Below are 18,189 nucleotides of genomic sequence, written 5' to 3' on the forward strand. Positions count from 1 at the left end.
AAATCATCCCCAAACAAATATGATATCAAAACCAGCAATCATGAGGAGAATGCACATGCAGGATATTTGAAATGTATTTGAAATTAAAAGACCAGCAAATCAAAACAATCTTGCATATATATAGACTGCTATATCAAAACCTCATGATAACCGCAAACTGAAAATCTACGATAGATACACACACAAAAAAAGAAAAAGCAATCCAAACACAAGACTAAAGATAGTCATCAAATCACAGGAGAACAAAGGGGGAAGAAAAAAGACCTACCAAAACAAATCCTAAACAATTAACAAAATGGCAATAAGAAAAACATATTGATAATTACCTTAAATGTAAATGGATTAAATGCTCCAACCAAAAGACACAGAGTGGCTGAATGGATGCAAAAACAAGACCTGTACATATGCTGTCTACAAGAGACCCACTTCAGATCTAGGGACACATACAGACTGAAAGTGAGGGGACGTAAAAAGGTATTCCATGCAAATAGAAATCAAAAGAAAGCTGGAGTACCAATACTCACATCAAACAAAGTAGACTTTATTTTTTTTTATTTTTTAAAATCAAAGTAGAGTTGATTTACAATGTTGTGCCAATCTCTGCTGTACAGCCAAGTTGACTCAGTTTTACACATATATACTTTTTTTTTTTAATATTCTTTTCCATTTTGGTTTATCCCAGGAGACTGGATGTAGTTCCCTGTGCTATACAATAGGACCTTGTCGTTTAACCATTCTAAATGTAATAGTTTGCACCTACCAACTCCAAATTCCCAGCCCATCCCTCTCCCTCCCCCCTCCCCCTTGGCAACCACAAGTCTGATCTCTGTGTCACAAGTCTGATCTCTATCTCTGCGAATCTGGTTCTGTTTCGCAGATAGGTTCATTTGTGCCATATTTTAGATTCCACATATAAGTGATATCATATCGTATTTGTTTTTCTCTTTCTGGCTTACTTTGCCTGTGTGTCACAACTACAGAGCCCATGCACTGCATCTACTGAGCCCATGTGCTCTGGAGCCTGTGCGCCACAACTAGAGAGAAGCCCGTGCGCTGCAATGAAGAGCCTGTGTGCCACAACAAAAGATCCCACATGCCGCAACTAAGACCCTGCAGTGGAAGGGCAGAGTCTTAACCACTGGACCACCAGGGAAGTCCTCCTTATATATTTTTTTCTTCTCTGATTGCCATGGCTAGGACTTCCAAAACCATGTTGAATAAAAGTGGTGAGAGTGGACATCCTTGTTCCTGATGTTAGAGGAAATGCTTTCAGCTTTTCACCATTAAGTATGATGTTTGCTGTGGGTGTCATATATGGTCTTTATTATGTTGGTAGTTTCCCTCTATGCCCACTTTCTGGAGAGTTTTTTTATCATAAATGGGTGTTGAATTGTGTCAAAAGCTTTTTCTGCATCTACTGAGATGATCATATGGTGTTTATTCTTCAATTTCTTAATGTGGGGTATCACGCTGATCGATTTGCGGATATTGAAAAATCCTTGCATCCTTGGAATAAATCCCACTTGATCATGATGTATGATCTTTTCATGTGGCGTGTCTTTACATGCACTTATTAGCCATTTGTATATCTTCTTTGGAGAAATGTCTATCAACTTCTTTGCTCATTTTTAAATTGGGTTATTTGTTTATTGTTGACTTATAGGAGATCTTTATATATTCTGGATACTAGACCCTTATCAGATTATGATTTGTAAATATTTTCTCCCATTCTGTAGGTTGAGTTTTCATTTTCTTGATAGTTTCCTCTAATGCGCATCTGGAGCCTGTGCTCCGCAGCAGTTTTTTAATCACAGTTTCAATTTCAGTACTTGTGATTCTGCTGTTCATATTTTCTATTTCTTCCTGGTTCAGTCTTGGAAGGTTGTACCTTTCTAAGAATTCATCCATTTCTTCTAGGTTGTCCAGCTTATTGTCATATAGTTGCCTGTAGTAGTCTCTTATGATTCTTTGTATTTCTGTGGTGTCCATTGTAGCTTCTCCTTTTTCATTTCTAATTTTATTGATTTGAGCCCTCTCCCTTTTTTCTTGATGACTCTGGCTAAAGCTTTATCAATTTTGTTTATGTTTTCAAAGAAGCAGCTTTTAGTTTAGACAAATATTGTATGATATCATTTAGATGTGGAATCTAAAGAATAAAACAAATTAGTGAATACAACAAAAAAGAAAAAGACTTACAGATATAGAGAGCAAACTACTGGTTACCAGTGGGGAGAGGGAAGAGGGAGGGGCAAGATAGGCTTAGGAAATTGAGAGGTATAAACTACTATGTATAAAATAAATAACGTACAAGGACATATTGCACAACACACGGAATATAGCCAATATTTTATAATAACTATAAATGGAATATAACCTTTAAAAATTATGAATCACTATGTTGTACATCTGAAACTTATATAATATTGTACAACTATACCTCAATTAAAAATTTTTAATTAAAAAATAACACTTCTTTAAAATACTTTGCAAGTATACTGTACAGAGGTGCTATTAGAAATAAAATACTTTTGATCTAACATGATAAAAAGATACAGTATGTCAGGAAAATAATTTTTTATATAATGAGTTATATTTTTATATTAAAAGCAAATTCCCTACATGTAAGCAGGTGTTTTTGCCTAAGTATTATAGGGTAGCCTTTCAAAGAGACCTTACATTTTTACACAAACTGAAGAGAATTATTAAAAGGAAAATAGTGAAACAAAAATTAATGTAACAAAATAAGTAACGGCAAGCAAAGAACATGTTTAATAAGCAACAAAATGTTTTAAATCAAGTTTATCAGTTAATAATAAATTTAGAGGATTCATATACATGGGAAGCACAATTAATTCTTCTGACTAGATTTGTTCCAATTTTTTCCCCCAAAGGTTAGGGTAGTGTTGTCTTCAACTTTGTTCTTCCCCAGTGTGCTGTGCACGCTTCTGTGCAGAGAGGCACACACGATTTGTTGAATTACTGTCCCCAAAGGACAACCTGTTCCATTCAGCCAGGGGATGCCTGCCACCGTCTGCAACAAAGACTGGATAAGTATGCAATCTTTTTGGCGGCCTTTTCAACCTATTTATAAGCACTTAGACTATTTCTATGTAAGGGTGTTCATAAGTAGTTACACAAACATATGATTTGATTCTCTCATTCTCAGATTGTGGGTTTAGAAACCTCATTTGGCAAGGAATAATTTAGCCCACTTTCCTACAATGAAAAGAATTTCCAGAAACGACAGTGACAGCCTGAGCCATGTCCAAAAATGCTGGAGTAGAAGACAATTCTATAAAAAGACCTGATTTTAAGCTTTATGAAAATGAACTATCACTGTTTAGATCATCTTTCTTAATTCAGTCATTCAATTAAAAAAATCTGTTGCACACTGTGTCAGGTACTATGCTAGGCACCATGGATAGAGCAGTAGACAAACCAAAAATCCCTGCCCTGATAGAGCTTACCTTAATATTAACAACACAATTAAAACACTGCAAGTTAAAATTACTGAACTTATGAACACTTTTATCCATTATAAAACTGAATATAAGAGAATCATTCCCAATTAACAGCTGAATTCTTTATTGCCCACCTTAAGAAATAAAGCTCTGATATTAATACCTTTGTGCAAAATAAAAGTGGTGTTTCTCACTCCAAATCAAACAAGTAACAACTACAAAAGACAATCTACATTTTCTCTATTTCTGTTTTTTTAATTTAAAATGAATTATAGTTAATCAATGCTACTCCAATATAAAATAAAATAAACTTTTAAAATGAATCATGTATTGCACCAAATAGCATATATTTCCATTATGTCATGTGTTTATAGCACAGTTAAATATATAGTTAAATTATATTTCTGGAATTAAGGGGGGAAAAAAAAGGAAAGAAGGAAGAAATGGTCTTTAAATATAGCATGACATGATTAAACTGATAAGAAAAGTACATGGTATCTTACATACACGTGGTTACTTGAAATCATGGAAGATGATTCAGTGAGCAACTATGCCCATGACATTCTGCTTGGATGCTGGTGAGATACAAAGATAATTAAAACACAGAATTTCCCAGCCAAGTACAGGTAGTAAAGACAAATGTGCACAAGGAGCTATAATACAAGGTGGGCTGTAATCAGCCTTGTAACACAAATCCAAAGGGCTGTACAAGTAAGGAACTGCCACTTACTGGCATTGATCTAAATCCTTTACATGTCATTTTGTTTTACTCCTCTCCGCAAACCTATACAGTGGGCAAAGACATTGAGCATCAAAAAAAGCTGTAAACATGTCCTGGCCACAAAATAATTAAAAGATGGAATCCATGTCCTTTCCACCAGGTAATGCTGCCTTCCCACAAGAGAATAAGAAATCCAAGTGCAGGACTCTGGTGAGGCTTTTTAGAGGAAGACTAGGATTCAATGAACAGAACTCCCAGGAACAAAATTAGAGCAGAGGTAGTATAATTCCAGGCAAAGGAAACGATTTGAAGAAAGGCAACAAAGTGGAAAAGAGCAATGCATGTTCAGGGAATGACAACCAGATTCATGTGGCTATAGCACAGGCTACAGAGCCAGATCTGAGCAGACATGATGGGGAGGCAGGGCCACAGGAGCACCTATGGCACAGGTTCTGGAACCAAAATACACCTGGATTGAGTCCTGGATCTACCACTTCATAGTTATGTTACCTTCGCCAGTTACTTCATCTCACTGCGGCTCAGTCTCCTCAGCTACGAAGTAACACCATCTACCTCATAGGGTTGCTACAAGCATTAAATGAGATCAGCACATGACCAAGTGATTGGCCAGTCACTCCAGACAAGAATACCACAAGAGGGCTTCCCTGGTGGAGCAGTGGTTGAGAGTCTGCCTGCCAATGCAGGGGACACGGGTTCGAGCCCTGGTCTGGGAAGATCCCACATGCCGCGGAGCAACTGGGCCCGTGAGCCACAATTGCTGAGCCTGCGCATCTGGAGCCTGTGCTCCGCAGCAAGAGAGGCCGCGATAGTGAGAGGCCCTCACACTGTGATGAAGAGTGGCCCCCGCTTGCCGCAACTAGAGAAAGCCCTCACACAGAAACGAAGACCCAACACAGCCAAAAATAAATAAATAAAGAAGCTTTCAAAAAAAAAAAAAAAGAATACCACAAGAAATGAAAATTGCAGGCCAATATCCCTGATGAACATAGATTCAAAAATCCTCAAGAAAATATTAACAAACAGAATCCAACAACACATCAAAAGGATCATACACCATGATCAAGTGGGATTTATTCAAGGGATGCAAGGATGGTTCAACACCCACAAATCAATCAATGTGATACATCACATTAACAAAATGAAGGATAAATATCATAAAATCACCTCAGCAGATGCAGAAAAAGCTTTTGACAAAATTCAATATCCAATATCCATTTATGATAAAAACTCTCAACAAAGTGGATATAGAGGGAATGTACCTCAACATGATAAAGGCCATATATGACATATATAACATACTCAATGGTGAAAAGCTGAAAGCTTTCCCTCTAAGATCAGGAGCAAGGCAAGGATGCCCATGCTTGCCACTTTGATTCAGAATAGTATTGGAAGTCCTAGCCAGAGTGATTAGGCAAAGAAAAGAAATAAAATAAATAAAGGGCATCCAAATTTGATAGGAAGAAGTAAAACTATTGCTACTTGCAGATGACATGATATTATATACAGAAAACACTAAAGACTCCATCAAAACTGAGAACTAATAAATGAATTTGGTAAAGTTGCAGGATACAAAATAAATATACAGAAATCAACTGCATTTCTATACACCAATAAAGAACTATCAGAAAGAGAAATTAAGAAAACAATCCCATTTACAATTGCATCAAATAGGATAAATTACCTAGAAATAAATTTAACCAAGAAGGTGAAACACCTGTACACTGAAAACTAAGACACTGATGAAAGAAATTGAAGATGACACAAATAAATGAAAAGATATTTATTCTGTGCTTACAGACTGGAAGAATACTGTTAAAATGTCCCTACTACCCAAAACAATCTACAGATTCGATGCAATCTCTATCAAAATCCCAATAACATTTTCCACAGAAATAGAACAAACAATTCTAAAATTTGTATAAAACCAGAAAAGACCCCAAACAGCCAAATCAAGCTTGAGAAAGAAGAACAAAGTTGGAGGCATCACATGCCCTGATTTCAAGCTATATTACAAAGCTTTAGTAATTAAGACTGTATGATATTGGCACAAAAACAGATACATAGATCAATGGAACAGAACAGACAGCAGAGAAATACATCCACACATATATGATCAATTAATTTACAACAAAGGAGCCAAGAATACATAATGGGGAAAAGACAGTCTCTTCAATAAGTGGTGTTGGGAAAACTGGACAGCTACGTGCAAAAGAATGAAACTGGACCACTATCTTACATCACACACAAAAATTAACTCAAAATGGATCAAAGACCTGAATGCAAGATCTGAAATCATAAAACTCCTGGAAGAAAACATATGCGGTAAGCTCCCTGACATCAGTCTTCGTGATGATTTTTTGGATTTGACCACAAAAGCAAAGATAACAAAAGCAAAAATAAACAAGTGGGACTACATTAAACTAAAAAGCTTCTGACAGCAAAGAAAACCATCAATAAAATGAAAAGGCAACCTACTGAATGGGAAAAATATTTGTAAATCGTATATCTGATAAGGGATTAATATCCACAACATATAAAGAACTCATAGAACGCAACAGAAAAATAAAACAATCTGATTTTTAAAATGGGCGGAAGGGGACTTCCCTGGTGGTGCAGTGGTTAAGAATCCGCCTGCCAATGCAGGGGACACGGGTTCGAGCCCTGGTCGGGGAAGATCCCACATGCCACAGAACAACTAAGCCCGTGCGCCACAACTACTGAGCCTGTGCTCTAGAGCCCGTGAGCCACAACTACTGAGCCTGTGTGCCACAACTACTGCAGCCTGTGTGCCTAGAGCCTGTGCTCCTCAACAAAGAGAAGCCACCGCAGCGAGAGGCCCGTGCACCAAAACAGAGCAGCCCCCACTCGCCGCAACTAGAGAAAGCCCGTGTGCAGCAGTGAAGACCCAACGTAGCCAAAAAATAAAATAATAAAAATAAATAAAATGGGCAGAGGGTCTGACTGGCATTTTTCCAAAGGAGACATACAGATGGCCAACAGGTACATGAAAATGTGTTCAACATCACTAATCATCAAGGAAATGCAAATAAAAACCACAACGAGACAGCAACTCACATCTGTCAGAATGGCTATCATCAAAAAGAGAAGAAATAGCAAGTGTTGACAAGGATGTGGAGAAAAGGGAACACTGAGTACTGATGGTGGGACTGTAAATTGGTGCAGCCATTATGGAAAACAGTATGTAGGTTCCTCAAAAATTAAAAAAAGAACCACCATATGATCCAACAGTTCCACTTCTGGGTATTTATCTAAAGAAAACAAAAACCCTAACTCAGGGCTTCCCTGGTGGTGCAGTGGTTGAGAATCTGCCTGCCAATGCAGGGGACACGGGTTCGAGCCCTGGTCTGGGAAGATCCCACATGCTGTGGAGCAACTAGGCCCGTGAGCCACAATTACTGAGCCTGTGCGTCTGGAGCCTGTGCTCCACAACAAGAGAGGCCGCGATAATGAGAGGCCCGCACACCGCGATGAAGAGTGGCCCCCACTTGCCCCAACTAGAGAAAGCCCTCGCACAGAAACGAAGACCCAACACAGCCAAAAATAAATAAATAAATAAATAAATAATTAAAATAAAAGACCTATAAAAAAAAAAAGACTACCTTGCCATTTGTGGTGACAACATGGATGGACCTTGAGGGCATTACACTAAGGGAAATATGTCAGACAGAGAACGACAAATACCACATAATCTCACTTATATGTGTAAGCTAAAAAAAGACAAAAAACAAAAAACCAAGCTTACAGATACAGAGAAAAGATTTTTAAAAATGAGACGGCCACGTGACCAATGTGCTTGGCCAATCAGTCACTCCTGCTCAGCATCTGGAGCGAGTGACACAAAGTAGAGATGGTAGAGAATCCATTCCGGTGGTGGCAGCAACATCTAACTCAGAGATTAGCCTATGAAGGCTTCTCTAATCATCCCAGAAAAAATAAATCCCTCCTTTGTTTTGACAGGTTTGTTCAGACACCTAAGGTAACCATTCAGAGTTCTCATTCACATCTAAATCATTAACCTCCTTGAATTCCTGGTGATAAGAATGATTATGATTTTAATCTGCTCAGAATCAACATTTTTCTGCTGAGTGTTCTTCCCCCGTCCCTTGTTCTTCCTGCTCCTTTCCTCTCTTTCCTGTAATATCTTTGCATAGATCCTATGATTGTTCCTTTTTTCTTATGCTTCACTTTTAAATTACATAAGTAATTCTGAAATCGCTACCGCAAAAGATTCATACTGGAGAGATCACAGCAGTGTTCCAAGTTCCTAATAACTTGGATTCTCCCTGCATCGTTATGAAGTTTTTCATTTATATTTGTAAGTTGTTTAGCTCTTACTTTTCCCTGTGAAAAGAAGTAGGCAGCAGCAGGCTACACGTAATTCAGTCTCTCCTCTACCTTCTCACCAAGAGGCTTCCTAAAAGACAGCATGTCTATATCCTTTCATGTTTATCTCTGCCTTCCTTGATATTTCTCAGTCCAGGGAAGCATCTGTTTTCACTGTTCCAAAAGAAAGGAACGGGGCTTCCCTGGTGGCGCAGTGGTTGAGAATCTGCCTGCCAATGCAGGGGACACGGGTTCGAGCCCTGGTCTGGGAGGATCCCACATGCCGCGGAGCAACTGGGCCCGTGAGCCACAACTACTGAGCCTGCGCGTCCGGAGCCTGTGCTCCGCAACAAGAGAGGCCGCGACAGTGAGAGGCCCGCGCCCCGTGATGAAGAGTGGCCCCCCCTCGCCGCAACTAGAGAAAGCCCTCGCACAGAAACGAAGACCCAACACAGCCAAAAATAAATAAATAAATATTAAAAAAAAAAAAAGCTGTTGCTGACCATGTTGTTTCCCTAATCAAAGGGCCTCAGTGACTTCTTAAAAAAAAAAAAAAAAAACAACAAACAACAAAAGAAAGGAACGATGTTGTCCCTGAGGGAATATGAGATTTACAGTCGCAGAAGCCCTCTCTCAGAGCCTTTCCACACCCTAACATTTGACAACTTTTCCCCACTCTATTAGGTTTTGAAGTTCTAAGTGCCTTTAATTTTGTTAAAGATGAAGCTTGTATTTGTTCCTTATGCTCTTTATTGTTTTGATTTCCAAGAGTAAAGATGACAGACGTCTTCATTATGCCATGAACCATTTTTAATGTTTTTCTGCAATCTAATAATTTAGAGATTAATTTTCTAATATATTACATTATGTGATATTATGATATTATGTAACAGTATGATATTACATTATGCCTCATCATACCAAAAATCAAACTACGATTCCAGGTGTGTGAGTAGAAGAGAATTACCATGTCAGCAGAGATTACATGTACACTATTAACTTCTTAGGGACACAGAGGCCGTTGGTCCACAAAGGTATTTGTTAGGAATGATTTTTGGAGAGATCTTTAGAGGCATGATAAAGACAAATTGACCATTTCTCACCTTATAAATTATTTAATATATGTAGACTGATAAACTAACGCACAAATTTTGTTCATCGCTGGTATTACATAAAAATGTTAAAATTTCAAAATGAAAAAGTTTGCTCTTACCTGGATCTGATTCCGCAGCTGCTCGGCTTCCTGCCGCAACTGTTCCAGCTCACTCATCCTTCAATTTGTTTATCTCAGAAACTAACAAATGAAAGTCACTATTCAAAAAGAAAGAGAGAGAGACTGACTCAGTTCTCCATTTACATATTAATCTACTTTTTAAATATTGACATGTAACTTCCTTTTGGTCCCTCTGAAACTCAAGTGAGATAATTATTACTGGAACTTAAAACTGCTTAGTAAATATAGATCTAGATTATTTACTAAAGGACTTTATGGAGGAATGGGATCAGAGGAGGGAAGAGACAGCTTGAGTTGCAGTATTCAAGACTTAATTATAGAGAATCAGTACTAGAATGGAGTCCAGGGAGAAATACTTAACAACAGTTTCAAGGGCACCAACAGACATCCGCACTTGGATGCCTAACAGGCACCTCAACTTACTTCAAAATTGAACCCCACACCACCCTGAAGTCTTCCCCATCTCTGTAAATGGCAATTCCATCCTTCCAATTGTTTAAGCCAAAAACCTGGGAGTCATCCTTAACGGCTCTGTTCTGTTTCTTTCATACCCTACATCTAATCCACCAGCAAATCATGTCAGGCATTCCTTCAAAAAATATCCAGGATTTGACCAACTCTGATTACCTCCACTTTGACTACCTTGGTCCAAGCCACCATCATCCACCTGCTCTCCTTTCTACTGCCCTTGCCCACTCTCCAGTCTATTCTAAATACAGCAACCAGAGATGCTTTTAAAACACAAGTCACTCTTCTGCTTTAAATCCTACAACGGCTTTTCACTCCACTCAGAGCAAAATCTAACTCTTTATCTTGACCCACAGAGCCCTACACAGTCTCTCGCACACACCCCCTCTGACCTTGTATCTCTCCTCCCCCTACCCCTCTCTGCTCCAGCCACTCAAAAGCCTTCTTGATGTTCCTTGAACACACTAAGCAGGCTCCAGTTTCAGTGAAAATAATCTAAGAACTAAAGGAAAATTCATTCTAAGGATTTAGCATGAATCCTAGAAGTAAAAGGCAAGGATGTTATAACCTCAGGAAGAAAAGAGAGACTGGAAACTGGCAGTATTCTTTCTCTACCTGTCCTGCTTTTCTCTTCATACCTGCTTTGTTTTTTCTCTTTCTACAGAATGACTTTCTGTAGGTATATCAAGGGGCTCAAAGAGGTCTCATATAACTTTTAAGGGCATTCAAAACCACCTCTTACCCAACTCTACTGCCTTTCCACCCCCCAAAGCCACACATACACAAGGGACCCTCTAAAGAGGAGCTATCTGCAGCTAACAAGAGTTACTCAGGAAAGACTATGAGTTGTTCCAAACGAATGAAATTTTCCAGCTTGGGTGCCAAAAGGATGGAGGTACTGCGAATAGAAATGACAAAGAGGAAGCAGTTCCCTCATCACCACCACTACTCTGTGGAGGGCGAATACTAGGAGAGGCCATGGGGCCCTGAGCATCCCTGCACATTCTGCTGCATATGCCAAAAATACAAGGCCCTAGTCACTTTTACCTAAGCCATTTCTCAAGGCTGCATTTGGAGTGAGCAGCCTTGAGGGATGAGACAACGTCTGCCCCAAGACAAAGAGAGACCTTGCTTCTTCTTACTATAAAAGTGGTAAATTCCCTGAGCTCAGTGTTTCTAGACTGCGATGCAAACCCAATGCATATGTGACATCCATCTAGGCACACCTGGGTCACCTCCACGGGACTGAGGAGCATGGGGAACGGGCAAAAACCAACATCAGGCCATGCTACTTGGGGTGCTGTGAGTGATAAAGTCCTTGGTCTCTGACCCAAGAGTCTTATGTCTTCTGCCAGCATCCACAAAACACGAACAGGCTAATTTATTAGCTTATTAAGTAGGTAAAATCCCAGACCCTTTACAGTCCTTGACAGGGGGAAGGTTCATATAAAAGATGAGGGATCCAATGTGAAATATAGTGAGTTTGTGGCAATTCCCCCTTTTTCAAAATTGAGGTATGTATAGTTGGCATGTAATATTGTGTAAGTTTAAGACACACATGTTGATTTGATATTTACATATTTATATGATTACCACCAAAGCGTTAACTAACACCTCTATCACATCACATAATTACAATTTCTTTTTTGTGGAGAGAACATCTAAGATCTAGTCTCTTAGCAGCTTTGAAGTATATAACGCAGCGTGGCTGGCTACACTCACTATGCTGTGCATTAGATCTCCAGAACTTATTCATCTTCTAGTTGCAAGCTGCACTCCCTTCTCATACAGGCTGAATTTCAGGTCCAGCACTTCATTGACAACTCTGCCCAGTACCCTAGTTTCCCCTGCCCTTCTATTTGGTCACATTCAACTGACAAAAATCACAACTTCGATGAACCCAACTCCGTACTTTCTTTCAGCCAGCACTCCATCTATCAAACACTGATTGAAACGTCAAACAGCGGGGCAAGTTAGTTCTACTACAAGTTCATATAAGCAATCTAGCTGGGCCCTCAAAACCACCTGGCTACCATATGCAGCTCTTTACCCATCACGTCCACTCAATATCAACGATTTCAACTCCTTTGCATCCTTCGCCAGCTTCTGACCTTCTCACAACCCCTCTTGCAGCAAGTGAGCTTACCTTCTACATCACAGAGAAAACAGAAGCCACCAGACATGAACTCTTTCAATTTCTCACTATTAGTTTGACAAAATGATACATACAGGACTGATTCATCATATGCTCCTCCTTCCCTTCTGTTATAACAGAGAAGCTGACTTTTCTGTCATTTGGGTCAATTCCTCCTCCTGAGATTTAAATCCTATCTCTCCCTATCTTTTCAGTAATCTTACATTTCTGATTATCCCTTTTCATCTAGTACATTCAACTTCTCACTCTTTCTCGATGGTTTTAGTCTTTTTATTAAGAAAAATTTCAAACACAGAGAAAGGCAGAGAAATTAATATAACAGACATCCATAATGTCCACCGTGAAGGTTTACAGATTGTTAATACTGTTACTGTATTTGCTCCATCTTTTGTTTTTGCTGAAGTATTTTAAAGTCAATCACAGACATCAATGGATAAAGATATACACACAGACACACACACACACACACACACACACAATGGAATATTTCTCAGCCATAAAAAATAATTAAATAATGCCATCTGCAGCAACATGGATGGACCTAGAGATTATCATACTAAGTGAAGTCAGAGAAAGACCAATATTATATGCTATTGCTTATATGTGGAATCTAAAATATGACACAAATGAACTTATCTACAAAACAGAAACAGAATTACAGACATAGAGAACAGACTTGTGGTTGCCAAGGAGAGAGGGGTGGAGTGGGATGGACTGGGAGTTTGGGATTAGCAGACGCAAACTATTATATAGAGAATGGATAAACAACAAGGTCCTACTGTGTGGCATAGGAAACTATATTCAATATCTTGTGACAAACTATAATGGAAAAGAATATGAAAAACAATGTGTGTATATATATATGTGTGTATAACAATCATTGTGCTGTACAGCAGAAATTAACACAACATTATAAATCAACTATACTTCAATAAAACAAATTTTTAAAAAATCACAGACATCAAGATGCTTTACCCCTAGGGCTTCCCTGGTGGCACAGGGGTTAAGAATCTGCCTGCCAATGCAGGGGACATGGGTTCGAGCCCTGGTCCGGGAAGATCCCACATGCCACGGACTAACTAAGCCCGTGCGCCACAACTACTGAGCCTGTGCTCTAGAGCCCGCAAGCCACAACTACTGAGCCCGTGCGCCGCAACTATTGAAGCCCGCGCGCTTAGAGCCTGTGCCCCACAACGAGAAGCTACCGCAATGAGAAGCCCACACACCGCAATGAAGAGTAGCCCCCGCTCAAAGAGTAGTCCCCGCTCACCACAACTAGAGAAAGCCCGCGAGCAGCAACGAAGACCCCAAAACAGCCAATAAATGAATAAATTTATAAAAGAAAAAAGATACTTTACCCCTAAACACTTCAGGTACACATCTCCAAAAATATCAAGACATTTTCCTACTAAACCATAATACCATTAACAAACCTCCCAAATTAACACCAACTATTTAGTAGCAGCTAATACCCAGTCCATTTTCAAATTTCCCCAATTATTCCACCAATGTCTTCTACATCAGATTTGTTCAAATTAGGATCCAATTAAAGGACTATATATTTGGCTTTATCTCTTAAATCTCTCCGTCCAGAAGAATCCATCTCCTACTTTCTTTTTTTCTCTATGCTAATTGACTTATTGGAGACAGCTGTCCTGTAGAATGTCCCACACTCTGTTTACTTCCCACGGTATTGTTTAACTTGTTTCTCTATATACTGCCTATGAACTGGAAGGAAGTTAGATCTACAGGCTACATGATATTCAAGTTCAATGTATTTGGCAAGAATACTTCTAGGTGAGACTAGACTTCATATTACAATACATCAGAATGAACTTAATGTTTATGCCGCTATCAGCAAAGCTAAGATTGATCAGTGTATTCACGTCTACTGTAAAGTTATAATTCCTCATTTTCATTCAGCAAACAACCTCTGGGGAGAATTTCACTTTCGACTGTATCCTTTCCATTAGGGGTTACACACTCAAGTCTCTCCCTTTAAGAAAAAAAAAAACTCCTTGATTCTACATTTCACCATCACTAACAGTCCTTTTTCTATGTTTAAGAACTTTCAAAGACAGTTGCCTTTACATGACCCTATTTCCTCATATGGAATTCTGAATTCTCAAGTCTCATGCCCAATGACTTCAGTTAAGTTTAAGCAGGCATAATGTAAAAGAAGGGGGTAATTATAAGGCAACGGATTGTCTGAGAAACGTTTCCAAGCAGCAAAATCAGAACCCTTGTGATGCTTGTGACCAATGAAGGGTAGCAAAATATGCCTCCCCAAAATATGCCTCTTAGGCAGGAGGATTATCTTGAGAAACAACAGACACAAGAGAAACTCTGAAAACAAGAGTAGAAATTACCCCTTTGCAATGGAGAGTGACATTTACAAAGCAAATCTCCATTTGTAAGGGTGTCTCCCTCTCGGTACCAGAAGTGAGGGATGACTATAAATGACAAGAGTCTTGGGATTTAAATCTGCACATCAAACCCTACCCTTGCTTTTCCTAGGATCCTCCCAAGACTAGTCTCCACCCCTAACCTCCCAACCTTTCTTTTGTCTTTAGCTGAAGATGGTATTGGGTTGGCCCAAAAGTTCATTCGGGCTTTTCCTTAAGCTGTTATGGGAAAATCTGAACAAAGTTATTGGCCAACCCAATATTTAAGCTGGTGGCTTGGGTTACCTCAGGGAGTTACTCATTTTTCCCTGGGTATTTCACATGTTTACTGGAGGTATACATATTAATAAACTTCTGTGTGTTTTTCTCTTGTTAATCTTTTATTACATGGGGTCTCACCCAAGAACTCAGAAAGGTAGAGTGAAAATTACTTTTCTTCCGCTATTGAATACCGCAAACTTTCTTTGGATGTCTGAAAAATATCAAAGCAGCCTTCCCCGCCTATCATATCTGTTGCTAAAAACAGGAACTAACTTTTCACTCTTTAATTGAAAACTTACTAGTGTTACCCGAAAACTGGGTTCACCTCTTGGTGGGTGTCAAGCCAAAAAACACAACCAAGCTAAAGATTGGGAGAAGGAAGGATTTATTACTTGCACCAAGTAAGGAGAACACTGGGGATCTTTCCCAAAGCAGTGTCTTCCAGCAGCAAAACTTAGGAAATTTTAAGCTAAGGATACATGCAGACTCAAGAAGGGGCTTGGCCGGGTCTACAGAGGCTAAACTGTAGTTGACTGAAGTGGTGACTTCAGAAAAGGTCAACAAACATCATCATCCCTTAGGTTCCAGTTGATCTGGTGGTTGAGCCCTTCAGGCTAATCTTTTACCACAGAAATAAAACTGAGAGTCTTTATGACTGATATATTATCTTTGTTGTTGTTACTTCTCTTGCCTGTCGTTCTTCCGTTCCCTTAAGATCATTAATTACTAAGACCCGTTCAAGGGCAAGCGTTGCCGCCAGGTTTAGAGCACAAAATGGCTTAGGCCAAAATGGATTCTCTTCTGTCAAGAAAGCCATTCTTGATGCTCTTTCTTGGGGACCCGCTACCTGATCTGCTTACATTAGTCCTGTTACTATGGAGGAAGAACATTTTGATTACACAGACTTTCTGTTGATGTTTTCTTCTCACCTGACAATTGTTGTATTCCCAAGGATACCAAAAAAAAAAAAAAGTACATCCAGCACAGACTAGTAGATTATAAACTACTTCCAGACAAGCCCAGAGGCTGATTAGGGTAAAGAGAAGCAACAGGATAACCCCAGATGAAACCTAATATGATAAATCCTAATAAATTATGCTTCGAAGGGGAGGATTTAAAGAAGTAGCCAATCTGTGTATTTGACATGGTCTGTGTGTATATAATATGGCTAGAAAAGCTTTGAATTCTGAGAACAACATTGTTGCATGAGGTATAGTTTATTAAAGTAGCTCCCTCAAACGATACACCTAACAGCATGCTCAAAATCAGAAAAGTGAAGTCTCTATGGGCATTTATTTTGACTTGTAGAAAACAAAGTCATCTGACTACTTGCCCTCCTGCAGTTCCTTTGCATCCACAGTTAATACAGGACAGAAATCAGGGAAGTGGCAAAATATTTTATAAAGCATTGTAAATTCTATGTGGGGAAAAGAAAAATATGGAAAATAATGACAGGAGAAAACCAGTAAGACAGTCACCAACGAATGAAAAACTTCTCAGTGGGTGTAGCCAGGCAGACTAAGTGCAGTATAAATTAACTTCTTAGATAAGGAAGAGTCTTATCTAAATTTTAAAATAATCAAGATCCGAACCTAAGAAGGGAGTCAACCAAAAAACAGTCTCTGATCAGACTTTCCCTGAGTTATTGACCAAAAAAGGAAGTGATTATAGACAGAAATAAAAGTATACCATCTACACTGGTTACATGCATAACAGAAAATTGAGTATAACTTCTCCTAAGGACTCAGACCTGGTAACTGGCCCAAAACTGAAAACAAAGAGGCATCAAACACACTACTTTTTAAAAAAGCTTCCAACATATGGGAGCAGAATCACTCTCCAGGCTTACTAAACAGCCCAATAGTCTGCTGCACACCACGTCACACACACACACACAGTTGATGATGATTTTCACAATTATCCCTATATACAAGAAGATGGAGGAGAGGAGGAAAGGTCAGCTATAAGAGCTAGCATCTTCAGCTGTGTAAGTGCAGTGTATGCATGATGAGAAGAGAGTTTCTCCTCTACCCCAAAGAGAAAGAAAGAAAAAAACAAAAAACGAAGACACAGATCGGAAAAGGACAGCTGCAAGCTAAAATTCAAAGAAAGGATTAGCCTCATAAAAAATTAATAAACAGAAAATTAAATAGAGTTGGGAGGTCAGAAGAGGGAGCTCTCACACCCTGTGACATAACACAGCCCAAAAGAAAGACACCTCTTCTTTCCTGGCAAGGACTCAGCCAATGAAAAGCCATGGACTCTGTTTACTACAGCCCTCCCAACTTCATTTTTGTCTCTATAAAAGAGTTCTCATTCCCTTGCCCTGTGAGACTTGCAGCTGGTTTGCCATGGTTGCAGACCCTGAATTGCACTTCTCTGCAATAAACCCAAATAAACCCATCTTTGCTGGAGAAATATCTGGCAGTCTATCTGTTTTAGGTCTGCAGAATCTAGAATTTAAAATTCCTACAAGCTAATAATAAAAAAGGCTGATGACCCAAAAGAAAAATGTGCGAATTATAGCACGAATAGCAGGTCACAGCAGGAAAACCAGTAGAGGCCAACAGACAAATGAGAAGATGCTCAACCTCAGTAATCAGGGAAATGCAAATAAACAATTTCATACCTATCAGATTAACAGAATTTTTTTTCTCATCCAGGAGCTGGCAAAGCTGTGGGAAAATGGTAACATATTCTGGTAGGACAGCTCTTTGGGAAGCAATTTGGCAATATCTAACAAGGGTGATGATATGTGTATCTTCAATCTGACAATTTAATTCCACTTCTGGGTAGATGAGCCCTAAAAGAAACTTAAGTACTTGTGCTCAAGGGCTGGATTCATACAGCACCACCTGTAATAGCAATAAAATAACACCCGCCAATAGGAAAATGGATAATTACAGTGTTTTCACAGCCAATTATTACATCGCAGTGAAAACGAATGAGCTACAGATGTATACAACATAGATGAATCTGAAAAATACTGCTAAGAGGAAAAAAGCAAGTTCCAGAAGACACATACCAGCATAATACTCTATAAAACTCAAAACCAACTAAAACTAAATAATATATTGTTTAGGAATGCATACATATGCAATAAGACTTTTTTGAAGCAA

The 18,189-nt window shown here is 39.0% G+C and overlaps 1 protein-coding gene across 2 annotated transcripts in view; it reads right to left on the minus strand.

Moving 5' to 3' along the window:
• GNB4 (G protein subunit beta 4) overlaps positions 1 to 18,189 on the minus strand; it is a 70,186-nt gene that overhangs the window by 22,665 nt on the left and 29,332 nt on the right. For both annotated transcript variants that reach the window (XM_057544980.1, XM_007195384.2), the window contains one exon: positions 9,761 to 9,858. In XM_057544980.1, coding sequence (XP_057400963.1) covers positions 9,761 to 9,817 — 57 coding nt within the window. In that variant the 5' untranslated portion in view covers positions 9,818 to 9,858. The remainder of the gene's footprint in view (positions 1 to 9,760; positions 9,859 to 18,189) is intronic.

This window comes from Balaenoptera acutorostrata, chromosome 4 (assembly GCF_949987535.1).
Source record: "Balaenoptera acutorostrata chromosome 4, mBalAcu1.1, whole genome shotgun sequence".
NCBI lineage: Eukaryota > Metazoa > Chordata > Mammalia > Artiodactyla > Balaenopteridae > Balaenoptera > Balaenoptera acutorostrata.